Genomic DNA, 12,983 nt, shown 5'->3' with positions numbered 1-12,983 from the left:
ATTAGGTCGAAGGAATTGTCCGTAGAACTCCAAGACAGGATTGTGTTGAGGCACAGATCTGGGGAAGGGTACCAAAGCATTTCTGCAGCATTGAAGGTCCCCAAGAACACAGTGGCCTCAATCATTCTTAAATGGAAGAAGTTTGGAACCACCAAGACTCTTCCTAGAGCTGGCCATCTGGCCAAACTGAGCAATCGGGGAGAAGGGCCTTGGTCAGGGAGCTGACCAAGAACCCGATGGTCAGTCTGACAGATCTCTTGAGTTCCTCTGTGGAGATGGGAACGTGCTAACAAAATTGCAAAAGGGTTTTCTAATGATCAATTAGCTTTTTAAAATGATACACTTGGATTTGCTAACACAACGTGCCATTGGAACACAGGAGTGATGGTTACTGATAATGGGTCTCTGTACGCATATGTGGATATTCCATAAAAAAATCACCAGTTTCCAGCTATAATAGTAATTTACAACATTAACAATGTCTACACTGTATTTCTGCTCAATTTGTTATTTTTTAAAATTTATTTATATTTTTTATCCCATTTTCTCCCCAATTTTCATGGTATCCAATCGCTAGTAATTACTATCTTGTCTCATCGCTACAACTCCCGTACGGGCTCGGGAGAGACGAAGGTCGAAAGCCATGCGTCCTCCGAAGCACAACCCAACCAAGCCGCACTGCTTCTTAACACAGCGCGCCTCCAACCCGGAAGCCAGCCGCACCAATGTGTCGGAGGAAACACCGTGTACCTGGCCCCCTTGGTTAGCACGCACTGCGCCCGGCCCGCCACAGGAGTCGCTGGAGCGCGATGAGACAAGGATATCCCTACCGGCCAAACCCTCCCTAACCCAGACGACGCTATGCCAATTGTGCGTCGCCCCACGGACCTCCCGGTCGCGGCCGGCTGCAACAGAGCCTGGGCGCGAACCCAGAGACTCTGGTGGCGCAGCTAGCACTGCGATGCAGTGCCCTAGACCACTGCGCCACCCGGGAGGCCATAATTTATGTTATTTTAATGGACAAACATTTTTGCTTTTCTTTCAAAAACAAGGACATTTCTAAGTGACCCCGAACTTTTGAACGGTAGTGTATGTATGGGGAGCAGTCTGGACAGAGGAAGGGGTAGTCATTCAAAAATCATGTTAACCCCTATTATTTCACAGAGTGAAACCTTCTAACTTATCATGTGATTTGTTAAGCCAAATTTGACTCCTAAACTAATTTAGGCTTGCCAAAAACAAAGCGCGTGAATACTTATACAACTATACTGAACAAAAAATATAAACGCAACATGCAACAATTTCAAAGATTTTCTTGAGTTACAGTTCATATAAGGAAATCAGTCAATTGAAAAATAATGTTATTAGGTCCTAATCACAACTGATCAGGGGTGCAGCCATGGGGGAGGGCATAGGCCCACCCACTTGGCAGCCAGGCCCACCCAGCCAGGACCTGGTCGACATTCCTGCAATCAGCATGCCAATTGCACGCTCCCTCAACTTGAGACATATGTGGCATCTCGTTGTGTGACAAAACTGTACATTTTAGAGTAGCCAATTATTGTCACCAGCACAAGCTACACCTGTGTAATGATCATGTTTAATCAACTTCTTGATATGCCACACCTGTCAGGTGGATGGATTATTTTGGCAAAGACTCACTAGCAGGGATATATCCCTGCTCACTAGCAGGGATATAACAGGGATATAAACAAATTTGTGCACAACATTTGAGAGAATTAATATTTTGGGGTGCGTATTAAACATTTCTGGGAATTTTTATTACATGTTGTGTTCATGTTTTTGTTCAGTGTATATTAAAATGATTTGACATTAGAGTATTGGGTAGATCAATGACCCAAAAAGAAATCACAATTAAATCCATTTCAACCTACTTTGTAACAAAATGTGCAAAAATGTGCAAAAATCCAAGAGGGGTGAATACTCAGTAATATAGCTGACTGCTGCAAATGTGTACTTTAAATTAACTAAACTAATATGGAGGAATCCTAAACTCAATAGATAATGTGTGTTTCTTCAAAAGTTAATTGTTTGATTCCTTAATCAATTCTCATTGCTCTTATTACATCTAAAATACCTGTCCACTATCACAATTTTAGTTCATATCTCCCTTCAAGTGTTTCTCTGAATGCTTTTCTAAGGGGTAGACTTTAGACATATGCATAGTATGTTAATATCCAACATGTACAGTTGGAGGGCACAATTATTATACTTAAAAAATAAAATAAAAATCCCTAGATGCTAGAATGACAATTTACACACACCATCCAGAAATTGTCCTGCCAATACTGTAACGTGACATAGCTAACTTTTTAGAGCCTGCAACAGTACGTCCAACTCTACACCAAGACTTGTTTTTGTTAGTGTTTCTATTTCCCTCCATGGTGGCATATGAACTTCAGACTGCTACTTGGATCTATTCCTAAAATGCCCGTTGGGTAAGAATCCAGTGCCATGAGATGCGATAGGACAGGTGTTTGGCACGTGGCCCAACGGGAAGCAATGAGGACAGCATGTTAACGAGGTGTCGTATGTCAACAACTGATACTCGGGGCCTCTTGGTTTGCCGGCTAGCAGTATTAGCAGGTAGATAGTTTAGTCACGTTAACTAAGTCATTCATTTAAGAAAACAGTCACTCGTGCATACATCTGCAAATAACATGTCAAGAAATTTGAATTGCATGTAACTATCTGTACCCTACAACTTAATGTAAAGGGTGTCCCAATGACCCTGTGGATAATGAAAAAAAATGAAGGATCTTTTCAGCTGGTACATACGCGTCAGTTGGTTTGGCAGTAGGCGGCCTGTGGCTTGGTTCCTGCCTTGGTGGATTTGGTGGGTTCACCCTGGTTGGGGGTGGATTTGCCCTATACTGGACTATTCTTCTTCCTAGAGCTGTGGTGGTGTTGCTGGCTTCACCCGGTGCAGTGGCATCACTGAGGCTGCGTTCGATAGCCAGCTGCATCAGCTCATCATCTGACAGGTTGCTGTAGAGACTGTAGTCATCAAAACCCAGTGTGGGGCCTGCTGTGGAGCCAGGCATGGCCATGCTGGCAACTGCCATGTTGAATCTCGAGAGAAAAAGAGGGCATGCAGTTACGTATTATGCATTATGTTCACCAAGTTGGATCTTGCGAGACCCATTCCTAAGCACACCAAGCCAATATATTATTTTACCCAAATTACAAAATGACATATTGGTTTTAATTGTGTAGTTTAATTATGTTACTTTAAGATGACTTGGACATGAAGTGTGAAAATGCTAATTTCAGGGATATTGCAAAAAAACTTGGCCAGGTAAATAAAACTAAAGCATGGATTGCTGTCTAACCTGTCCATACTGCTTACAGGGTAGTGATATCAATATATAATTTTGTCCTGGGTTCAGTGGCAATTTTAGCATGCAAATCTTGGTGGGGCAAAAAAAATAAAAAATACACTAAACAATACATGAATTGCACTATAACGGTGACAAATGGTGCCCACAAACTGTTAAGGCCTACATAAAGCTGTCCCAACAGCAGTCCTAACATCTTACCACTGCTACACCTGGCTTTCAGCTGAGCCTTGTCTGGCAGCGAAACAGTTCATTCAGCATCATTTACTGCCTTTTAAAGAAACATAGCTGGTATGGCTGACTTGCTTGAACAAATGTGGTTTCTACTGACAATTGAGATGTACAAACTATGGCATATGGGGAAGACAAGCAGATAAAAGGCAATCCGTAATTTCGACATTAATAAGCGAGCGACAACAGACGTAGTCAATAACTATTTGTTCAGCACTTTTGAAATGTACAGCGACAATTCAGAACATGGGCCGTTCTTACAGTACACTACTATCCGTAGCACTGTCAAAGCTATAACAAAAGGTTTGCAAACAAGCACACACCGGCCACGAACAATGTGTTTACAATGTGAAAATAGACCAAATTATTAGGGTGAGGCACATGGGCTACTAACAGCTTACTACACAACAAACTTATGTATACTGTAGCTAAGAAAGTAATACTATCTCACTGGCATCCTACATCATTTAAGAAGCAACATAAGACATTTTTGGACTCATGTTGCGATGTGCTTGAACAGGAAAGTGGCGAGGCTGTCCTTCGTGGGTTTGACATCATTTCTGTAGCCAATTTGAGCCTTCTTGGAAGGGAACTTCTAATGTAACTCTATGGCAGCACCCAAAGGGCTCACATTCTTGATGTCTACCCTTACTAAAGGCAGGTGACAGTGTCCCCATGAGTGACAGAACACTGAGCCAATCACGGTGCAATGCTCCTGTTTTCTGCTGGCCTGCCCCACCACCACAGAAAGCACCTAGCTAGGCTGAAATACCTGCATTTTGGAGCTGTCTGTTTGTATGCGGCTCAATTATATATTAATTTTTTTACATTGTTTGCAAACTGATATGTGACACGTATTAATGCCAAAATAACATGCAAAAATAGGCACAATACCATATAATGACAATGCAAAAACTGTTAAGAAATTATAGCAAATGTGTATATATAAAAAATAACTGATATCACATGTACATAAGTATTCAGACCCTTTCCTCAGTACTTTGTTGAAGCACCTTTGGCAGTGATTACAGCCTCAATTCTTTGTGGGTATGGCGCTACAAGCTTGGCACACCTGTATTGGGAGTTTCTCCCATTCTTCTCTGTAGATCCTCTCAAGCTCTGTCCGGTTGGTTGGGGAGTGTCGCTGCACAGCTATTTTCAGGTCTCTCCAGAGATGTTCGATCGGGTTCAAGTCCGGGCTCTGGCTGGGTCACTCAAAGGCGTTCAGAGACTTTTCCCGAAGCCACTCCTGCGCTGTCTTGGCATTAAGGCCAAAGAGTTCAATCTTGGTTCCGTCAGACCAGATAATCTTGTTTGTTATGGTCTGAGAGTCCTTTTAGGTGCCTTTTGGAAAACTCCAAGCGGGCGGTCATGTGCCTTTTTGGTACTACCTTTTTGGTAGTACCAAACGTCTCCCATTTAAGAATGATGGAGGCCACTGTGTTCTTGGGGACCTTCAATGCTGCAAAATAATCGTGTCTCGGAGCTCTACGGACAATCCTTCGACCTCATGGCTTGATTTTTGCTCTGACATGCATTGTCAACTGTGGGACTTTTTAAAGAAAAGGTGTATGCCTTTCCAAATCATGTCCAATCAATTTATTTTATCACAGGTTGACTCCAATCAAGTTGTAGAAACATCTCAAGGATGATCAATGGAAACAAGATGCACCTGGGCTCAATTTTTAGTCTCATAGCAAAGGGTCTGAATACATTCCTAATATACTGTAGAATCATCATTTTCAAACCTTTACAGTCCTTTGCAAATATTGTATGCTCCCCAATACAATGGGAAATATGTTTTTACAGTTTTACTATTGCTCAGAAAAAGAGATTGATATTACTTGTTAAACATTTTTTCCCAAAATGTAGGGGTAAAAATTGACACCTAAAGACTCAAAAGTTTAGTATTTGGTCCCATTTTCCTAGCACGCAATGACTACTGTACATTAAGCTTGTGACTCTACGAACTTGTTGGATGCATTTGCAGTTCGTTTTAGTTGTTACAGATTATTTTTTGCCCAATAGAAATGAATGATAAATAATCTATTGTATCATTCTGGAGTCACTTTTTATTATAAATAATAATATGTATATAAACACTTCTCCATTAATGTAATCCTGAATGAATCGTGAATAATAATGAGTAAGAAAGTTACAAAGGGTCAAAGACATGCTAACCTCTCATCATTACCAATAACAGGGGAGGTTAGCATGTCTTGGGGATATGATCTTTGACCCTCTAACTTTCTCACTCATCATTATTCACGATTCAGTTGAGATTATCCGTAATCATGGTAGCATTCAGATTAATGTAAAAGTGTTTAGAAACATATTATATTCTTATTTATAATAAAAGTGACTCCAGAATAATATAATACATTATTTACCATTCATTTCTATTGGGCACAAAATTAACTGAAACAACTAAAACGAACTGCAAATGCATCCAACAAGTTTGTAGAGTCACAAGCTTGATATAGTCATTGCGTGCTAGGAATATGGGACCAAATACTAAACTTGTACTACCTTATTCACAAGACTCTTTAGGGGTGTGAATAATTTTGAATCCTACATTTTAGGGAAAAAATATATGATTTGTTTAACAATCGCTTTCTCTGAGCAAGTGAATAAAATAATATAAGTTCCCCATTTCTTTTTTTTTGAGCATACAACATACTGGAGCTCAGTATTTGAATTATTTATACAGTCATTGTTGCTCATCTTTATCAAGGATTTCAGTCAGTTCAGACACCACTATTTCTCAAGTAAGGAATCAGGACAAGCACACTCAGCATTTGAAGTAAAAAATACTTTAAAAAAAGAAAATAAATACTCTGTTCTATAAATTGTTTTGTCATGTACTGTTCATTCATTCATTCAAACAATCAGGCATAGTCTTCAACACACCTTATTGCCAAATAAGTTACCCTACATACTTACAAGTGCCCAGTTGAAGGGCAGCGTATCATTTGCTCCATATAAGATGTGTTTTGCAAGTCATAAGACAGCTACAGTATCCCATTAGCCCATTCGCAAATATCGCCCTGCGTGCAATGTAGATACAGTTTATAAATAGACCTGCAAACCAAAATCCCATGGGTCCATTGCACAGGACTGTTTTAGGCTCTCAAGTGCATATGTATTAATGTACTCACTGCTGAACATTGGCTGGCAGGCAGAAACTGCAAGAGCAAAGTAAAGGAACATATGTACAGGTGGGCTTGTCAATTAAGGAGAATTCCCTTTGAACACAAGCATGTCATTCAAATGGATAGATTTGAAGAGAACAAAATTTAAGGTTGTATTTAGGTTGGCTAATGCTGGGATTATGTTAGGATTGGACCATGAAATGAGGATATGCTCCCCTTGAAAAAGTGTTAAAATCTTAAATTCTAATAATTTAAGGATTTCTGAAATAACCAATGGAGTGTACTACTTCTAATAATAATTCTAAAATGCTCATTACCATCGGGTCCATGTAGAAAAAATGTCAATAACTAAAAAAATAAAAAAAAAGAGTGCACCAACGTTGTCAAATAACAATTTAATAGAAAAATATGTCTTACCTTTCTCCCAAACTTTTACTGTTTTCCTAAAAAAAAGTGTCCAAGTTTTCCTCTTTGGTTAGTCTCCCCTACTAAGACTTCTCCACTTCTGTCAGTGGAGGTTTCTGAAACTGGGCTTCTGTCTGGGATATTTCTTGAGGCATATGATATGGTGGGGGGGAGGTCAACTTTTCATCTACCTCCTTCATAACTCAGAATGCTCCTGGGGGGGAGCTGGCCCACTTTTTTGAAGAGGGACGGATAGTACTGAACAACAAAACAAATAGCTGGAAGTCTTGGCGTAATAAATTAAACACGTTTATTTGTCACGTGCACAGGACACAGTGAGTGTAAATGGTACAGTGAAATCCTTACACACAAAAAAATAGCAAGGTTGAGGAGGAGCTAGCAAAACGGCCACCATCTTGTCTAATAATAATGTGGCGAATATCTTCATCAGGTAATGTGACTCATAGAATTCGTACATATTACAATTGAGTGATATTGTCTGTGTTCAAGGTAAACCAACTGGTGTGAGTCGTCCCAAGTACAGTGTTTGGATTGTAGTCCTCCTGTGCTAGGTCAATCATCTGCTGAGTCTGGATCAGGTTTTGTTGTGGCGAGTCGGTGTGACTTGTTCCTTATGTTGAGTAGTCTGGTATTGTCTTGTGTTACAATCACTGCAATGCAAAGAGGTGTTAAAATTCATTGTGGATGCCTGTTCCGTATTTTTAGACAACAAAAAAAAGGGTCAAGTTTATTGACAAGGTAACCTTCCCGTTGTGTTGGCAGGCCAATCTGCATCATGTGTTAGTTTAAATTCTGAACCTTGTACACTTTACATGTATTCTCGTATGAGGGAAAGGTCACAGATACCCCACAGGCTGGATTCCAGAATACCAGCCACTAGAGTTACAGTTGTATCATCAGTAAGTCTTTTAATACCCTGTTGAGTGTAGAGCTTGGAGGTTAGTTTAGCACTGACCTCAGTACTATGGTTAGGGGTTAGTAAAGTACTTGCTTAATTGTTTGTTGTGGTGCAGAAGAAGAAGTTAAAGGCTGTTGCAGAAAGCCTGGCGTTGACAGAAAACACAATTTATATAAATGTTTTCATTTAGCAGACAGTCTTATCCAGAGCAATTAGAGTTAAGTGCCCTTCTCAAGGGCACATTGACAGATTTTTCATCTAGTCAACTCTGGGATTCAAACCAGCGTCCTTTCGGTTACAAGCCCAACACTCTTAACCAGTAGGCTACCTGTTGCCCAGTTTTGCCTACAGTATCAAAGTGGAAATATAAGTGTGAAAATTACAAAATTACATTGGTTTCCTTACCCTGTAAGCAGTCTATGGACAAGGTATGACAGCAATTCATGCTTTGGCAGAGGTTCCTTCACCTAATGTTTTAGTATTTGTGGCACAAATCCCATTCAAGTCATGGTACCATTATTAGCATTTTTCACGCCTCATGTTCAAATGCTCTTTGACTTTTTTGACCTTCAAAATCTGTTTTTAGATACTTTTCTGATGATATGGGCATAATGCGCTGAAAATGCTAATATCAGTACGTAGTGGCACTCGAGGCGTCGGAGGCAGCATTTCGGTGGACGTCTTTTCCCTCCAGGAGCAGGCCAAGACTAAAGTTGAAAACAAAATGTTGAATTGTTTAAAAAGTAGCTTGTTAGTCAATCAGGCCCAGGTGTAGCAGACCTAGGCCAACTCCTGTCTCCTTTACTAAACAACTACTAATATCCAACTTCTATAACTACTACTATAAATATTTAGCTAGGTAGCTGTCCATTGCTAGCTGGTCGGATGGGAATCTAGGCAGGTTGGAACTGCATAGCTAGCTAGCTAGTATTAAAGATCAACAAACAAGGCAAACAGTATTATGCAGGCTAGATTAAGCTAGCTTGCAACCTTCGCTAGATGGGTTATGAAACAAATGCCTAATTGGAAAATAGTTAGCTAGCTTGCTGTCTTTGGGTTGCTAGAAAGTTGTCACAATCGAAGTGCTCAACAGCTACCTAGCTAGCTCAGCCGCTTAAAGGGGCAATCAGCAGTTGCTACATAAATTGTTGTTAATGATATGTACCCATTTATTCTTGAAGAATATCACTTATGAGCTTAGTTTATGAGCTTAGTTCAACAGTCGTACCCCATCAGAACCCAAAAATATAAGCTTGTTTTACTCCAATGTTTGTAAACAAAGAATGTAAACAAACACTACAGTGGCTTACAAAAGTATTCACCCCCTTGGCATTTTTCCTATTTTGGTGCCTTACAACCTGGAATTTAAAATTATTTTGGGGGGATTTGTATCATTTGATTTACACAACATGCCTACCACTTTTTTTATTGTGAAACAAGCAAGAAATAAGACAAAAACAGAACTTGAGCGTGCATAACTATTCACCCCCCTAAATTCAATAGTTTGTAGAGCCACCTTTTTCAGCAATTACAGCTGCAAGTCTCTTGGGGTATGTCTCTATAAGCTTGGCATATCTAGCCACTGTAATTTTTGCCCATTCTTCAAGGAAAAACTGCTCCAGCTCTTTCAGGTTGGATGGGATCCGCTGGTGTTCAGCAATCTTTAAGTCATACCACAGACTCTCAATTGGATTGAGGTCTGGGCTTTGACTAGGCCATTCCAAGACATTTTAAATGTATCCCCTTAAACCACTTGAGTGTTGCTTTAGCAGTATGCTTAGGGTCATTGTCCTGCTGGAAGGTGAACCTCCGTCTCAGTCTCAAATCTCTGGAAGTCTGAAACAGGTTTCCCTCAAGAATTTCTCTGTATTTAGCACCATCCATCATTCCTTCAATTCAAAGTCCCTGCCGATGAAAAACATCCCCACATCATGATGCTGCCACCACCATGCTTCTCGGGGTGACGAGAGATGTTGGGTTTGCGCAAGACATAGCATTTTCCTTGATGGCCAAAAATCTACATTTTAGTTTCATCTGACCAGAGTAACTTCTTCCATATGTTTGGGGAGTATCCCACATGCCTTTTGGCAGACACCAAACGTGTTTGCTTATTTTTTTCTTTAAGCAATGGCTTTTTTCTGACCACTCTTCCGTAAAGCCCAGCCCTGTGGAGTGTACGGCTTAAACTGATCCTATGGACAGATACTCCAATCTCCACTGTGGAGCTTTGCTGCTCCTTCAGGGTTATCTTTGGTCTCCTTGTTCCCTATCTGATTAATGCCCTCCTTGCCTGGTCTGTGAGTTTTGGTGGATTTAATGGTGCTCCGTGGGATGTTCAAAGTTTGGGATATTTTTTTATAACCCAACCCTGATCTGTACTTCTCATGTGACAGATCATGTGACACTTAGATTGCACACAGGTAGACTTTATTTAACAAATTATGTGACTTCTGAAGGTAAATGGTTGCACCAGATCCTATTTAGGGGCTTCATAGCAAAGGGGGTGAATACATATGCACGCACCACTTTTCCGATTTTAATGTTTTAGAATTTATTGAAATTCTTCTTGAAACACCAGTCTCAACAGCGAAGAGGCGACTCCGGGATGCTGGCCTTCTAGGCAGAGTTGCAAAGAATAAGCCATATCTCAGACTGGCCAATAAAAATAAAAGATTAAGATGGGCAAAATAACACAGACGCTGGACAGAGGAACTCTGCCTAGAAGGCCAGCATCCCGGAGTCGCCTCTTCACTGTTGACGTTGAGACTGGTGTTTTGCGAGTACTATTTAATGAAGCTGCCAGTTGAGGACTTGTGAGGCGTCTGTTTCTCAAACTAGACACTCTAATGTACTTGTCCTCTTGCTCAGTTGTGCACTCGGGCCTCCCACTCCTCTTTCTGTTCTGGTTAGAGCCAGTTTGCACTATTCTGTGAAGGGAGTAGTACACAGCGTTGTACGAGATCTTCAGTTTCTTGTCAATTTCTCACATGGAATAGCCTTCATTTCTCAGAACAAGAATAGACTGACGAGTTTCACAGGAAAGGTCTTTGTTTCTGGCCATTTTGAGCCTGTAATCGAACCCACAAATGCTGATGCACCGATACTCAACTAGTCTAAAGAAGGAAAGTTTTATTGCTTCTTTTAATCAGAACAACAGTTTTCAGCTGTGCTAACATAATTGCAAAAGGGTTTTGTAATGATCAAGTAGCTTTTTAAAATTATAAACTTGGATTAGCTAACACAACGTGCCGTTGGAACGCAGAAGTGATGGTTGCTAATAATGGGCCTCTGTACACCTGTGTTAACTTCTTGTGGGCAGGGGCCAGCATTTTCACTTTTGGAAAAATAGCATGCAAAAATTCAACTACCTGCTACTCATCCCCAGAATATAAGATATGCATATTATTAGTAGATGTGGATAGAAAACACTCTGAAGTTTCTAAAACTGTTTGAATCATATCTGTGAGAATAACAGAACTTATGTAGCAGGCAAAACCCTGAGGACAAACCATTCAGAATTTGTATTTTTTTGATGTCACTGTCTTTTCAATGAGTTTTTTAGAGACACCAGATTTCAAATTGACTTGCTTGCAGTTCCTACCGCTTCCACTGGATGTCACCAGTCCTTGGAAATTGATTGAGGTTATTCCTTTGTGTACTGAAGAAGTAGGGCTATCGTAAATGAGGGTCACATGAAGTACATTTTTTGAGAGAGCCACGTTACGAAAAAAGTTGCGTCAGTTTGTTTTCTTTTGTATTGGACACAGAACATCCCGTCTTCAAATTGATCGATTATTAACGTTTAAAAATACCTAACGTTGTATTACAAAATTAGTTTGAAATGTTTTGGTAAAGTTTACATGTAACTTTTGATATATTTTGTAGAGAAGTAGCGATAGTTGGAAGCTGTGTTTTTCTGGATGAAACGGTCCAAATAAATTGACATTTTGGATATATATCGGCGGAATTAATCGAACAAAAGGACCATTTGTGATGTTTATGGGACATATTGGAGTGCCAACAAAAGAATTTCGTCAAAGGTAAGGCATGATTTATATTTTATTTCTGCGTTTTGTGTCGTGCTTGCAGTGTTGAAATATGCTACTCTCTCTTTGTTGACATTGTGCTGTCATCAGATAATAGCATCTTATGCTTTCGCCGAAAAGCCTTTTTGAAATCTGACATGTTGGCTGGATTCACAACGAGTGTAGCTTTAATTTGGTATCTTACATGTGTGATTTAATGAAAGTTTGATTTTTATATAATGTTATTTGAATATGCCGCGCTGTATTTTCCCTGGCTATTGGCCGGTGGGACGTTTGCGTCCCACCTGCCCGAGAGAGGTTAATATTCCATAAAATATCTGCCGTTTCCAGCTACAATAGAAATTTACAACATTAACAATGTCTACATTGTGTTTCTGATCAATTTGATGTCCTTTTAATGGACAAAAAATTTGTTTTTCTTTCAAAAACAAGAACATTTCTAAGTGACCCCAAACTTTTGAACGGACACTTGATAGAGGAAGATTGGAAAAAAGTGTTATGGATAGACAAATCTAAGTTTGAGGTGTTCGGATCACAAAGAAGAACATTCGTGAGATGCAGAAAAAAATTGAAAGATGCAGGAGGAGTGCTTGACGCCATCTGTCAAGCATGGTGGTGGCAATGTGATGGTCTGGGGGTGCTTTGGTGGTGGTAAAGTGGAAGATTTGTACAGGGTAAAAGGGATCTTGAAGAAGGAAGGCTGTCACTTAATTGGAGCCAATTTCCTCCTACAACAGGACAATGACCTAAAGCACAGCTCCAAACTATGCAAAAACTATTTAGGGAAGAAGCAGTCAGCTGGTATTCTGTCTATAGTGGAGTGGCCAGCACAGTCACCGGATCTCAACCCTATTGAGCTGTTGTGGGGAGC

The 12,983-nt window shown here is 40.2% G+C and overlaps 1 protein-coding gene across 1 annotated transcript in view; it reads right to left on the bottom strand.

Annotated features, from left to right (window-relative positions):
* The window catches only part of LOC139556461 (ankyrin repeat and SOCS box protein 2-like), a 45,299-nt gene extending 38,016 nt beyond the window's left edge, over positions 1 to 7,283 (bottom strand). The window contains exons 1-2 of the mRNA XM_071370435.1: positions 7,160 to 7,283; positions 2,800 to 3,093 (exon numbers count right to left, since the gene is read on the bottom strand). Of these exons, the coding sequence (XP_071226536.1) occupies positions 2,800 to 3,086 (287 nt within the window). The 5' untranslated portion in view covers positions 3,087 to 3,093; positions 7,160 to 7,283. The remainder of the gene's footprint in view (positions 1 to 2,799; positions 3,094 to 7,159) is intronic.
* Between the last annotated feature and the right edge of the window lie 5,700 nt (positions 7,284 to 12,983).

The sequence above is a fragment of the Salvelinus alpinus genome, chromosome 27, assembly GCF_045679555.1.
Source record: "Salvelinus alpinus chromosome 27, SLU_Salpinus.1, whole genome shotgun sequence".
NCBI lineage: Eukaryota > Metazoa > Chordata > Actinopteri > Salmoniformes > Salmonidae > Salvelinus > Salvelinus alpinus.
The sequence above is the reverse complement of the archived record's forward strand: the minus strand, read 5'-3'. Positions and strand labels throughout refer to the sequence as shown.